The 13,648-nt window shown below is 54.4% G+C and overlaps 8 protein-coding genes across 8 annotated transcripts; 2 read left to right on the top strand and 6 right to left on the bottom strand.

Moving 5' to 3' along the window:
• Window positions 1-231: 231 nt before the first annotated feature.
• CLAFUR5_20290 (uncharacterized protein) lies at window positions 232-555 on the bottom strand (the record flags this gene model as incomplete). The annotated part of the gene is made up of 1 exon (XM_059463126.1): window positions 232-555. The coding sequence occupies one exon, from the start codon at window positions 553-555 to the stop codon at window positions 232-234; it is 324 nt and encodes a 107-aa protein (XP_059319134.1).
• Window positions 556-581: 26 nt separating this feature from the next.
• Window positions 582-1,337, bottom strand: CLAFUR5_12295 (uncharacterized protein; the record flags this gene model as incomplete). The annotated part of the gene is made up of 3 exons (XM_047911443.1): window positions 582-704; window positions 760-895; window positions 958-1,337. 3 exons carry the CDS (start codon window positions 1,335-1,337, stop codon window positions 582-584), a joined length of 639 nt encoding a protein of 212 aa, XP_047767474.1.
• Window positions 1,338-2,530: 1,193 nt separating this feature from the next.
• On the top strand, window positions 2,531-2,836 carry CLAFUR5_12294 (uncharacterized protein; the record flags this gene model as incomplete). Its single annotated transcript, XM_047911442.1, has 2 exons — window positions 2,531-2,751; window positions 2,809-2,836. The coding sequence occupies 2 exons, from the start codon at window positions 2,531-2,533 to the stop codon at window positions 2,834-2,836; spliced, it is 249 nt and encodes an 82-aa protein (XP_047767473.1).
• Window positions 2,837-3,626: 790 nt separating this feature from the next.
• On the top strand, window positions 3,627-4,307 carry CLAFUR5_12293 (uncharacterized protein; the record flags this gene model as incomplete). The annotated part of the gene is made up of 1 exon (XM_047911441.1): window positions 3,627-4,307. The coding sequence occupies one exon, from the start codon at window positions 3,627-3,629 to the stop codon at window positions 4,305-4,307; it is 681 nt and encodes a 226-aa protein (XP_047767472.1).
• Window positions 4,308-4,321: 14 nt separating this feature from the next.
• CLAFUR5_12292 (uncharacterized protein) lies at window positions 4,322-4,981 on the bottom strand (the record flags this gene model as incomplete). The annotated part of the gene is made up of 1 exon (XM_047911440.1): window positions 4,322-4,981. One exon carries the CDS (start codon window positions 4,979-4,981, stop codon window positions 4,322-4,324), a length of 660 nt encoding a protein of 219 aa, XP_047767471.1.
• A 697-nt stretch (window positions 4,982-5,678) lies between these two features.
• Window positions 5,679-6,286, bottom strand: CLAFUR5_12291 (uncharacterized protein; the record flags this gene model as incomplete). Its single annotated transcript, XM_047911439.1, has 2 exons — window positions 5,679-6,001; window positions 6,070-6,286. The coding sequence occupies 2 exons, from the start codon at window positions 6,284-6,286 to the stop codon at window positions 5,679-5,681; spliced, it is 540 nt and encodes a 179-aa protein (XP_047767470.1).
• A 2,862-nt stretch (window positions 6,287-9,148) lies between these two features.
• Window positions 9,149-10,330, bottom strand: CLAFUR5_12290 (uncharacterized protein; the record flags this gene model as incomplete). Its single annotated transcript, XM_047911438.1, has 1 exon — window positions 9,149-10,330. The coding sequence occupies one exon, from the start codon at window positions 10,328-10,330 to the stop codon at window positions 9,149-9,151; it is 1,182 nt and encodes a 393-aa protein (XP_047767469.1).
• A 1,007-nt stretch (window positions 10,331-11,337) lies between these two features.
• On the bottom strand, window positions 11,338-13,431 carry CLAFUR5_12289 (Transcriptional regulatory protein pro1; the record flags this gene model as incomplete). The annotated part of the gene is made up of 2 exons (XM_047911437.1): window positions 11,338-13,241; window positions 13,308-13,431. 2 exons carry the CDS (start codon window positions 13,429-13,431, stop codon window positions 11,338-11,340), a joined length of 2,028 nt encoding a protein of 675 aa, XP_047767049.1.
• Between the last annotated feature and the right edge of the window lie 217 nt (window positions 13,432-13,648).

Genomic DNA, 13,648 nt, shown 5'->3' with positions numbered 1-13,648 from the left:
ACGTTCGCGTCGAAGTTGGGGAGGAAGTGCTAAAATGCCGTAGATTGCTCGCCTCCTCCTCGCAGGCGGATAGCGTACTACTGAGAGGGGCGTCAGAAATTGCTGGGCAATAACTGCTGGGTTGAGAATGTAGGGCTGTCGGTCACGCATTGGGGAGAGTCGAGGTGGACGATGATGGGAGCGTGAAAGACCAAGGCAGAATTGGATAGCTGAAGCAGTGTTGGAGTACGATCATTCTAGCGACATATCATGCCACTCCTTCCATACCTCGCCTATGCGCTCGAACCACTGCCGCCCCAGCACCTTCGGCTTCTTAGCTGCTGTCGGGCCCTGTTGCAGTCCAGTCGCAGGAGCATCAGCACGAGCCCCATCCGCCTCGCCATCATGACCAGCCTGCTCCTCAACACCGATGCCGTCCTCAATCTGAACCGCTCGATGCACAACAAAGTCCAGGACAGTCACAACCTCGTCTTCAAACGTACTCGAAGGATTCCCACGCTCTCGGTAATCGGGCAACACCTCATCAGTATGCAGCAGTCCTCCCAGCCAACCCATCATCATAATACCCCATAGCCTCATATCTAATTCGCCACCTTCGTAGAGCGCCAAGATCTTCTTGTGTTGACATTGATGCAGCCTCCAGGTAGGTCACCAGCTCCATGGTTATAGCCAGCATAGGCAGCCGGGACGCAGTCCTCTCCTTCCTATGTAGCATCAACTTGCTGCTACTAGTCCGTGAAGTTGCGGGAATGGACGTACGTAGTAGTTGTACCACAACCTTGGACAGCCCGTCCCGATTCTGTAGGAGTGGCGATCAGTAGCCACGAAACAGGAAGAGTCGCCGGATACGGCCTCGAGTGGACCCGCATCGCCGTCGCACCAGTCGCCGGAGAAGCTGTGGGCATGTTTGTTAGCTGCGTGAAGCGTTGATGTGGCCTGGACGTGAAGTGGACGTACGCTTGAAAAGTACAGTCTTCCAGGCTGTGCTCTCCCAAAGTCGTATCCCTTGAGCTTTGGAGCTGTTCAGTGGCTACCGCAGAGCCGTATCGATCGTCCAGGACAGCTGCATCAGCTCGAAGGGAAGAGTAGAGGATTGTAACGACGAGTGACCAGACCTTCATGATTGTTGAGGAAAAGAAGCTGTGTATGGACTTTGCGTGGTGAGGAGGAGCTTGAACGCTCCAGACCATTAAGAAAAATCCTGTTGTTCTTGTATCAGCCCTTCGACCAAGATCTCGAAATGCAAGAGTCGTGCATGGACACCCCACTGGACAGCTGTCTCTGGGTATTTGTGTTAGATAGCCTGTATTCCAGAGCTTGTGTAACAGCCTGATCATGGACTGGTGGGACGAACGTGGACAGACATTGTAGACTGTTCGATCCTGGCTTGGCACACTCTTAGAATGCCTACAGGCCAGCGGAACCTTTCACACTTCGAATGTGCTCTTCTGGCTGCTGCAGGTAGATCAGACTCATTTGTACTCCACGAAGTCTGGACCGGAGGCCAGCGTTTGGGCGTGGGCACGGCTGCACGATTTTGCCATATCGACCTCAACAGCACCACGCCTGGGTCGTAGCAGCGAAGACAATGCCGTAGATCACGTCGCTCGGCAGTGTGGTCTCCGGGCTCGGCATCCACAAACTGAAGTTGCATTGGGCCAAACAAGAGTCTGTCGCAGTTCGTGGCAGTGGTCCTTTGTATCAGACACTAGCTCTTTCATGTGCATCCGCCCTTCGCCAGCTGCGAGTCACTTGGACGAATCTCAAGTGATGTTTGTCGAGTTTGTCGAGAAGGCGGGCTGTTGCCGGAACTTGGAAGGCAGACTTTCCTGCCAAGACAACTTCGTTCAGCATTGGCCAAGTACATTCGTCCTCGTGGTCCTGTACCTTACTATCCTCGCAGACTCTTGCTTATACATAACACTGTTCTCACTCTCTTGCACTGCTTTACTGTAGTCCGTCATGGTATACGTACACTCGAGCGAGCACGGCAGCACCAACCCGAAGCGGTCAACGCGATCTTCACGTCTCGGCTCTCCGAATCGATGACGACTCGGCGTTTTCCCTCCTCACGATCTGACATGCCTCGCATGTCTGGTTCGCGACAGTCCTACTGAAACGCCATGACGTCTGAGAACTCCACAAATCAGACAACCCATGGCGCCAGTCTGTCAACTCACAGCAAGATCATGCAGCTAGGGCTCCGTTCCTGAAAGAATGATGTCGATGAGATCTGTCCGAGATCTGGCATGTGGTCAAGCTACGATGCTAGCACCCAATCATACATACACGATCTGTTGATGAGCCAAAGCTTGTGCTTCTTGGATCTGTCAATGGCCTGGATCTCAGCACTGCATGGCGCCCCGGTCGTTCGAGGTGCTTTTTGATCATGAAAATGCCCGTCTGCAGCATGGAAGTCGTAGTATATAAGCAGCCGTAAGGTATTCTGTCCTCATTACTCGTTGAATTACATTCCACACCACATCTATCTTCACTACCCATCACCAAACACAACACCAATTCACTCAACATGTCCGGCTTGAAAGACACAGGAGCTCTGTCTACCGCAGATGCCCACCAGAACGAGAGAAGTGGTTCAGGCGATGTCGGCCACAAGAGCAAGGGCACCTCATTGTTCTCTGGTATGAATGAGTACAAGCGGGACCCGAACAATGCCGCTGGAGCAGCAAGACGAGAGAGCATACAAGACCAGAGTGCGAGATCCGGGGTGCTGGGGAACTTGTGGAATAGGTAAGACCCCCAATTCTGTAAGGAATTATATCTACATCTCGACTGACGGCGTTCAAGTACATTCAAAGGCACCAGTACGAAATAGAGCACAGCATATTCACACCATGTACGATATATCGATGACATTACAAGCGAGGAGCATGGCACAGGCGACAGTGGTACGATATGGGGAAGATTACACTGATACCTCGTGGTCATAGTTCCCATTTTATAACGGCATAGTTTGAGAAACAGAAATCGAATGGGACACGACGCATTCCGTGTTCTTGAAGGTGATCTCGCACTAACTGGTTATGTACGATCTTCTTCGACACTGCGGTATGTACCACAGTGATGAACGCTGCCAACTCTGGCATCAAGATGCTGCTTTGCACCTGCCTCTGCACACTGTGCGCTCTGAGCGGAGAGCGGTCTGTGCAGCGGGAACTACATCTCGAAACACAACTCTAGGTCCCTTCCGTCGAAAGAACATCAGTCAATTGCTCTTCCACACGTCAATTGGACAGAATATCAAACGACTGCATGATAGCGACTGGCATCCTGTCACGATCTCGGGGCCTTCTCAATATCTTCATCGCCGCCGATCAAGGCACATCTTGGATATCATCCCGCAACAGGACATATGGTGTAATGCGACGACAATGGCATGGCTTTTGGGATGTGCACGAACATCACCACATTTTTTCAAAAGCCCGATCAGACCTGCCACGATAGCTTCAAGGAAACGGACTCCTGCTGCGCCTTTCACAGGTTCGTGGCAATGGGCAAGACACAGCAGCCGATGGTCGCAGAACGATGTTGAGAAGCTTCAAAGCATGATGCGCGAAGGCAAAACTAATCGCGAGATTCATACACACTTTCCGGAGAGAACTTACATGGCCCTCATGATGCGTGTGAGTAGGGTGCGACAGCAGGGCGATCCGGACATCCCAAGAGTCCAGTTCAGCGCAGAAGAAGATAAGCAGCTTGTAGACGCCAAAGCTGCTGGCATGACATGGCGGGAGGTGTGGTCACTCTTCCCTAATGTGCATCGCAGACGACTGTACAACCGCTGGCAAACATTGTCTGTCGCTTCCGGGACCTACAGACGGAGGCACGCGTTCTCAGAGACGGAATTGTCTGAAGTCTTGCACTATCGTGACGAATTAAAGATGACCTTCAAGGCCATTGCGACCAAGATGAACAGATCTCTGAGTTCTATTCCCCAAGCCTACCAGATGATATCACCAAACCCGTCTTCCAACAAAGTTCGCGGCTGGACGGTGGAGGACACGAGCCGACTGCGGAGCATGACACGGGATGGGCTTTCCACGAAAGACATTGCCCATAAGCTGGGACGGTCACCGCAGGCCGTTGATGACAAGCGCCGATACTTCGTCGACCGAAACTACTTCAATACGGCGGATTCACGCATTCCTTGGAGCGCGGAGGAAGACCGTATTTTGAGAGAAACTGTCGAGCGCGGCGACAAGCCAACGGAGATCATGGAGCTGCTACCGTCCAGGACATCATCAAGCATAAAAAACCGCTTACATGTACTCAGACATAAAGCCTAAGTCGACCACTCGAACTACGTCGGTTTCCTCGCCAACACGAACAAATGCGGCTCCTCATCCTCTTCCCCCTCCTTGCAAAGTCCACTCTCCACAGCCTTCGGCATAAACATCTCCATCCAATCCTCCTCAACCTCAAACCCAGCCTTCCTGATACACTCCACATTCTCCTCCGCGCTCAAGCCCGAACTCACAAGATCCCTACCAAGCCACTTGAGCTTCTTCAAATTCCCCTCAATCGGCACAGTCGCAAACACAAACAGACCCCCGGCCCTGACCCACCTCCACGCCCTCCCAAAGAACCCCCTAATCTCATCCTGCGTAATGTTCGCAATGAGGCTATGATACACCACCACAGCATCAAGACTCCCATCGCCTTCCTTGGGCTCCCAGGTAAGGCCAGAGGCGAGCTCGAAATGGGCGGAAGGTACTTGCGAGCGTGCGGTCTCGAGCATTACGGGCGAGACGTCGATTCCTGTCACGCTGAAGCCTGCGGCGGCGAGGGCGCTGCAGGCGGGTTTGCCGGTTCCGCAGCCGATGTCGACGACTTTTGATGATGGGGGGAGGTTGTCGAGGAGCCATTGCAGAGATTTGGCTTGGCCGGGGCTGGAGGACCAGGCGGCTTCGTAGCTGGCGCCGATTGAGTCGAAGAGGGTTGCTGCGCTTTCGGAGGTCATGGTTGTGGGGTTTTGGTTGGTTGATGGGTGAGTATGTATGGTTGATTCTCTTGGTAAGTACTTGCTTGCTTGCTTATTGCTAATGTTTGGCTCTGTGATGTTGCGGCGATGTTGTATGTGATGTTGCTGAAGGTGAGTCAAAAGTATGACTGAGGTCGACTTTCACATGCAGTGATCTTTTAGCGGCATTGTTGGCGGCTTCTCCGAATGAGGCTTGCTCCGGTGTCACTCTCAAGTGCCCTGGCAGAGCTTGTCGACTTGTTCCTGCCGAGCGTAAGCTGTGGCATGGCATGATCCGCAATGCCCCGCACTGTTGGTTTCGTTCTCAACAACAACCTTGACGCTTGGATTGAAATAGGAGCCTGTCACCGGCTTCGATATCAGCTCTGCAACACGTGGGCAGTCGCACACGCCATCGTCAATGTCATTAATCACTCGACGGCCGATCGTTTGTGAAGGCCACTCGGCACCGTGAAGTGTTATTTTGGTGATAAGGTATGTAGACTTGTCCGCCTTGCAAGTCGCCGCGGAGCGAACTCAATAAAGATATTCGCAAGGCGGAAGTCCTTCAATCTACGACGTCAATTTGTCCAAATGGTATCCAACTACAACCATAACACCGACGCAAAGTCTTCCAAGGTATGAATTAAGATGCCATCCACATTTCCAAAACAACTCTCATCTCTTTCTTCTCCGTCTACAACGCAGCCAGGAGACCAAGCACGGCCATACCAAGACCAAGGCCCTCTGCCTGGTAGCTCTTGACGGCGAACGCAGACTCGGTGGCAGATGCAGCGGCGGTCGTTTCGCTGCCAGCTGCCTTGGTAGTGCGTGTGCCAGAGGGCGAAGACGCGGCTTCGGTACCGCTTGGTGCCTTTGTCATAGACATGGTTGCGGTGCCAGTGTGGGTGCCAGAAGGGGTTGCTGTTGGAGATGCGGCGGTCGAAGCACAAGTTGCGGCAGTCGGGAGCGTCTTGACGCCGTAGCTGCCACACAGAGAATTGGCGAAGCTGATCACATCTGCGGAAGCGGCGTCTGTCAGTCTCTCGTCGATTCATTATTGGCTATGCCTCGTACGCATTACATACCTTCAGTTGCAGCTTCGTCGCAGTTCTGGCTCACGCAGCACGATAACTTCTCGAGCAGAGGTTTGTTTGTGCAAATGCACTCAACGTCCACTTGGTTGCAGCCTCCATAGTCCGTCACGCAGCCCTGCGCGCACTGTGGCAGACCTGGAATCGATCCTCCCTGCGCGAGCACAGAGGTCGCGAACAACGCGACAAGCGGGACTGCAGCTGCGAGCATGATGAACGGGTGGAGCACGCTAGTAGTCGTCCGGTAGGATCGCGCGAGTCGATGTCGAGAAGAGTGGAGCGACGATGGTATACCTCGATGGATTGTTGGTATGGAAGCGGAAAACTGCTGGCAAGTTGGGTCGCGGGATGAGGGAGATTATGTACATGCTCCCCTGCTGCCATCAAGTCATGCCGGAGCTGGTAGCTGAACTCTGTGCCAATGCAGTAGGCGACATGGGCCTGTGCATTACACGGCCGTCCAATCCCGCAAGGATTCAGCTGGCAACTGTTCCAGGGCCGTGATTCACTGATTCGAGACCAGGAACTCCGTCTCTGCCTCTACCCTTTTCCACTGCACGTGAGTCGCGAACCTCACCTGCACCACTTTCTCCGGCCGTTCTCACGCTGCTTCAACACCTTCTGTATGACCGTCGTTGTGCGCCCGGCTCAGTCGCACCCGGCCGTCGGACTTCTCTCTCTGCTTCCGAGATGTTTGGCGCAGCGGCACCCGTGTGGCACCACGAAGAAAGCGCCTCGATTGTTTAATTGCACTTCCCAGCGCGGCCAATCCAGCTCTGCCGCGCCTAGGATCGTATCGAAAGCTCTACAACCCGCGCAATGGCAGATACCTCGCGATGGAACACGACGTAGTGTCGCGAAAAGAACACCAACACGGCAGCTCGCGACTGACACTTCACCGTCGACAGAGGGCTTTGATACTGCGGCCGTGTCAACGGTATCCGCGGTGTCCGGCAATGCCAATTTCAGACATTGTCAGTCTGACCTGAAGTCTACGTCAACGAGGAGCTCTCAAAGTACTGCAACTACAGAGGGCAGGCGGCAGCACTTAGAGCGTGTCATCCAATACACCTTCGAGGACGATCATTACTTCCAGGCGGCTACTCACAAAGACCTCAAGCTCGAGGACGATGTTCTCCCAAGAACTCAATTACAACTGGCCATCATCGGGGATTGTTTGATCAAGATGATATGGTATGCTGAGCAATTCCCGTTGCAAGATCCAGGTAAGGCTGAATGACCACTTCCCGTGTCGAACAGAGGGCGCTCATGTATCTTGACAGTACGGGGCAACCGTCGATGGGGTTTGGTAGCATCCAACAAAGCCCTGGCACGAATAGCCACAAACTTCAATTTGCGCTTTTTAGGGACCGACGCTGACAGCGAAGCTCCCTGTGGCAAAACAAGTGAGCACGCTCTCGGAACCCTGGTAGAAGCCATCGTTGGAGCCGTCTACTTGGACTCCGGACACAGCTATACTGCAACCAAAGATGTAGTAGAGCGGCTCACGTTACTCGATCCCGGCATTATGAGAGGAAAGGGCGCCCGACCGACACTACAGCCGCAGATCCAGGTGGTTAAGCCTCAGGTCCAAGTGGTCAAGCCGCAGCCGACGACTCATCGAGAAAGGAGACACCCCGTGAAAGGACGGAGACCACATCCCTTATATCGGAAAGCACTCAAGCGGACGAAGCGCTCCAAACTTCAGACTGCGAGCGTTACTACGACGGATTCGTCACCAAGCACGAGCGTGGTTGATCTGTATGCACAGTTTCATGCATAACGAGACATCAGGCTGGTACAGCCCCATCTTCACTGCTACGCATCTAGAGCGCTTTAGCAGATCAGTCTCGATTCCTGAAGATCGGACGCCTTCGAAGGCCTCGAGCTAGGTTACCTCTCATCAAGCTCGTCGTTTCGACCTCGTCTTCCATCGCTACCTCCATACATCATCCCAATCAACCTGCCCGTCAACTGTCAAACCACTTGAACCCTTGCACTTGCCAAACCGTCAGTGGATGGAAAGCGTCTCCCTCCCGGGCCGTCTGAAGCCATGAGGAAACTCGCGCTGCCCCAGCCAAAGCCCCTGCAGCTCCTTCCTGTGATTCAGCGGCACAACATCGATTCAGACATACTCGATGGATACCTTCGGCCCACGCCTGATCTGCATTCTTTTGCGTCGCTCGTATGGCAGAACCCTCGGCCTACTTCCTGGAGGCCTTGAACGCTGTAACAGGAGACAAAGGATGCAGCCCGATTTCTTTACGATCGTCGCTGAATCTAGAACCGTAGAACCCCCCGTACGACTCCCGCCGCCACTCCCGTCTTCCCCCCCCCCCCCGAATATGCGTCTTGACCTGTACAAAATCGCGTCTTGCACGCAAACCCGCCCCCGAGTCTCAGACGAGATGAACCCTTGCCAGGAGGCGGTGATGACCTCGCGGGAGTGAGGTCACCCATCTCACTGCGAGATTTTTGTCCTCGAAGCGGAACGTGTTGGAGCAATAGTAGTGAGTCGCGAATCGAATGCTTCGATTCGTAGCTCGCGGGAGACTTGGAGTTGCCGTGGGGGGTTGGATGGGTGGTCGATGGGGATTGTGGATGTTGGCTCGTGGGTCATGAAGAAGTTGTAGATTATGAGGGAGACTTCGGTTGGTAATTGAGCCATGTGAGCTTGGAGAGACGGCATGTTGGGATCGAGGTCGCGCAGTACGTTGTGAGGTGATCGCGCAGACTGTGAGATCCAGCGGTCTCAAGGACCATCGATTTGAACTTGCAGAGTCTGTGAAACATTTTGGAAGCCTCCTCCAGTGGGTTGGTCAGGTACCATGCCAGAGTCTCAAACCCAGGCGCTTCCTATTCTCTTGAAGAGTTCTGTGCTACTCAGTCAGCATAATAACAACACCGCCAACCAAGTCAACCCTGATCCAAATGCTGCGGGTATTCGCAACGCAGCATGGACATAATCTTTCGATAATCGGGGATATCTATAATCTTCAACCCTCTCATCTCAATTCCACCTCATCTTCCCACCAGCCAATCCCCCCATATCAACGACCCCCACCCTCCCTCCTCACGACGACGCCCGCTCCCCCTTGAGATATTTCACCGTATCCTGCGCCGCAAACGAGAAAGGACTCTTACTCATTTCCGGACTCCTCGGCGACATGGGCAACGCAAAAAGATCATCCTCATCGTCCTCCTGCTCCGGATTCGGGTTCGCGGGCACATCACCACTCGCAAACGCATTCAGCGAGCCCATCGATACGTGCTGGCGCTGTTGCGCTGCAAAAGCTTCCGGGGGTCGTTGCGCGGCGATCTTTCGTGGCTGCTGTTGTGCTGGTGGTTGAGGCGGTTTCGCGCCCATTGTCGAGGGAGGGGGCGCGCCTTTCAGTGCTGCGAAGCTGCCGAATGATCCAACTGCCACGTCGGTCTGCTCGGGACTGAGTGGGTTTTGATATCCTGCTGGCAGCCCTGCGTCTACGCTGCTGCTGTCTTTCCGCAATAGGTCTGATGTGGTTGTGCCCAGTTTCAGACCCTTCAGCTTATCCATCAGGCGCCCACCGCCTGGACTCCGCGGACTGGTAGGGCTGTTCAGACTGCCCTGACCCATAATCGATGCCATCGCCGGCCTCGTGTCTATGCTGATACTGCTAGGCTTCGTCGCCACGCCAAAGTTCTGCTCTATCCACTCCTTCTCCGCCGCTGCCATCTCCAGCCCAATCCCCTCCACGTTCTCCTTCGACTCTTGCTCAATCTCCGTGTTCAGCACCTGCAACCTCTTCTTCGCCCATATCGTATGCAACACTCCCTTCTTCCCAGCCTGTCTCGCCGTGGCGCCAAGTTCGGGCGAGAAGATGGCAGGTAGCGGATTCGTCCTCCACACAATCGAGCCCTTCTGCAACCGTACTGCCGTCGGGATGTTCACACCTGGCCCGAGCAGGAAGTACAATCTGTTGATCGGCGCCTCTTCCCCAGGGCTCTGATCTCTCGCAGGCAGCACAGTCCTCTTCCCTTCCCAGCTAATCTCCCAATCCCCCGCTACACCCTTCGTCGACTCATCCTCTTCCCACTCAACCATGAGTACCTTCGTCCCATCCCTACTCCTCCCCGGCTCGAACTCGAATCTCGCGAGCGCATTCCCGCTCGTCAGCGATGGAGACTCTACATCATCTCTCGCGACATGCGCTGCAGGGTCGAAGGAAGTGTCGACAGGGTCGGACACGGGCCGTGCAGATTGTGAGGCGTCGGCCATGATCGTTGCGACCGTTTTGACGGATCCCTGGTTCGAGAACGCTGCGGTTCGCCGCTTCGAGCTGTGAGATTGATGGGGACTGCCCCCACTTGGCAACGCCGTCTTGCGTCTCTCGCGTGGAGGGTAGGGATCTCAGAGTGTGTGCGTTGTCGCGAAGCCCCCCTTGACTACAACGATGGATGGCATGGGAAATAGTTCAAATGGAAAGAGGAAGTGACAATTCCGACCGTCGTGCCTTCGCGCGATCCTGCCTCGCGACTTCCTGCTGCTTAGTGTACAGTTTTCGATCGACAACAAGGAGCAAGCAGAGCACCGGAACGATGAAACCGCAGCACGAGTTCGCGATACCCAAAATAGCTAAAGGCGACCGAGACGAGCTCTCTCGCCGCTTTTCAACTTCAGCCTGTTGTGCAGCGGTCGGATCTGGCAGGTGGTCGAGACCCGTGGGGAGAGCCGCAGGCCGAGTGGGGGAGGAGGTTTTCGTTTCTTGCGCGAGATGCAAGGAGCTGGGGAAGATCACTGCTTCTTCAGGAGTCGGGAGAAAGTTCTTGGGGGTGCAACACGCTCACGAACATCGAGAAGATGAGGTGTTGTTGTTTGTGATGTCTTTTTGATTGTTTTTGTCTATTCGATGTCTTTGGCGGTGAGCAGAGTCTACTGCTACCATACTCCTTCCTCATCCTTCTCGATCATTACACTGTCCATGACCTCCGAGCAGAGCTGCACTAGATGCTCCAGGCCACACAAAATTCTCTCCGAGCGAACATATTGACAGCTGTTCGCGGCTGTTGGGTATCATCTACACGCAAAATCGGGGCATCTCGGATAATCATAACGCATGCTTTCTCGCGCCATCGCTATGCAAGAAAAAGAATGTCGTTTTGAGCTCGCGCTCATGCTTCGTCGTTGCGTCTTCGGAGGTGGTTAGGAAGATAGGTAGGTATTAGGGAGACAACCAGGCCAGGATGCAGCGCAGAAAAGAGCTCGGAGACAACCCCAAACCTCGTTTACATGAGGAGGAACTCCCAGCCCTTCTGCTGCATCACGTCACGCCAGCGTGCGCCCTGGAAGTCTCCCTGTGCTGCTGCGGTGTCGTTGATGGACCATAGTTCCTTCAGAAGTTCCCGAATGCGGCCGAAGGAGCCGAAGTTGGCGGCGTCGCCGAGCGAGCGGCAGCGGTCGTCGAACATGGTGCGGAAGCTGTCGCCTGCGATGGAGGAGCCGCCGGCGATGAGGAGAGGCCATGCGACTGAGCGGTCGAAGCCTTCGGGGCCTGCTGGGATAAAGTTCATGAGCTTGGAGAATTGGCCGATGAGGCCGACCATGCCTTCGCCGTTGTTGAGGTTGCCGGGCACCAGGGACAAGAGGTAGATGCGGAGGGCTACGCGGAAGAGGGCGGAGATGTTGGCAGTCAGCTGTCGAGGGCGGATGGCGCCTGTGCTGGAGAAGCAGTTCTGGACAGGAGGTGCTGCTGCTTCAGTAGCTGTGATGGCGTGGGATAGCGAGGTGACGTAGTTGCAGGCTGCGACGTCGTCGATGTATGGTTTGTTGACCTCAAGGCAGACACCCTCTGAGATGAGGAACATGGTGTTGTCTTCGCATCCTGTCAGCTCTGCCAGTCCAATGCTTCCTTGTTGCTCGTGGATCGCTCGGTACGTCTCGGCGAACATTGGTTGCCTGTTCATCAGCGATGCTCCTAGGATATCGATCCACGAAGCCAGAGTCATGTTGAAGTCTGGATGCTGGCCAGTTGTCGAAAGCTCCATTGCAGAGGCAGGCAGCTCCAGCTTGTTCACTAGACTGGCAGCTGCTTGGAAGTGCTGGTGCCATGGAATATCTGGAAGTGCATCGTCTGGTCGACCAACTGAACACTGGAAGAAGATCATGCCAAGGGTTGCCTCGAGGATCTGCGCGTGGTTCACATCCTGGCCGAGAGCTTCGCAGAGCGCAGATATAGCCGAGTACCTGTGCCGCACAATATCATTGTCAATCTGCTCGCCAGTCACGCCCTCCGTCGATCTCATGTGTGTCGCAGCTATGCTAAGACAGCAGTGTAGGTATGCCTGGTTCGACTCTAAAGCTGGGAGGATCACATCTGTTCGCGCTGACCCATGTTGATTCGCATCTAGGACCGGGAATATGAGCTTCGTCACCTTATCCAGGAAGTGGTTGAACAAGTACTTGTCGGCCTCATCAACATTGATCACAGCCCCGTGGTCAGGATCCAAAGGCCCGTGTGGATACTCAAAGAAGTTGAAGTCGACTGGCTCCTCCGCAAACTCCTCGCAGGTGCTTTCGAAATGTTCTTGCTGGACCCAGCTGTCGGCAGGATACCCGGGGACGCCTTCAGCTGCCGGTGGAGGCTGGAATGTGCTGAACGTAGATATCGTCGAGTCTCGTCTGGTCGGAACGTTGTTGATGTAGATCTCTCGTTCGGTCTTGATGTCGACCTCGTAGGGCGAAAACATTGGGTACTGTTGGTGTGCTGAGATGAATGGTTGCGGCGGCGGTGGCATGGCAAAGTATCCTTCGGGCGATTGGTATGTGAAGCCATGTGCTGGGGTGAGTCCGGGGGTGTAGTCGCAACCGTCCGAGTAAGGTGAGCCTTCGGAGGGACATCTTGACTGCGGGAACGATTCTGCGAATGGGGCTTCTGCTGATGTTGGCACAGAGTGACTGAGTGGTGGCGGCGAGCTTGTGTTGAGCGATTGTTGAGCTTGCGCCTGCTTCTTCGACAATTGAGTCCGCTTGATGATGTTCTTGATCATCTCCTTCTGCTGCCGCCGTTGCTCGCCATTACTCCACCACATGGGCCGCTTGTAGTCGCATCGCAGGCCAAGATGCTTGCATGCCTTGCAGGCCGGCTTGCCTTCCTCACACTTTTTCCTTCGTAATCTGCAAGTAAAGCAACCTGAAACAAGTCAGGTTCGAGGAAGCTCAAAGCTACTATGCACCCCAGAAAGCAGAAAGAACGTACCTGATCTTGACCGTCTGTGCATCTTGGAAGCAGCTGCCTTTGCCTCCGCTGAGGGCACGTTCTTAGGCGCCGCCATCTTGGAGGTCTGCTTGGTTACGCCTGAAGGTTGCGCGGAAGAAGACATGAAGGGGATATGTACAGACTGAGCTACCGACGACAATGGCCGGGAACACGAGCAGGGGACCGAGATGCTTTCGATTAAAGGACAGGGTACGCAAAGCCTGGCCTGCAAGCTTTGGTTCGAAGGAAGGAAGAAAAGACAATAAATTAATCGATCAACGACTGCTGTGTTGGTGAAGAGAGTCGGAGGGCATGTACCTTATATCACTCAAGAGGTAGAA

The sequence above is a fragment of the Fulvia fulva genome, chromosome 10, assembly GCF_020509005.1.
Source record: "Fulvia fulva chromosome 10, complete sequence".
NCBI classification, from domain to species: domain Eukaryota; kingdom Fungi; phylum Ascomycota; class Dothideomycetes; order Mycosphaerellales; family Mycosphaerellaceae; genus Fulvia; species Fulvia fulva.
The sequence above is the reverse complement of the archived record's forward strand: the minus strand, read 5'-3'. Positions and strand labels throughout refer to the sequence as shown.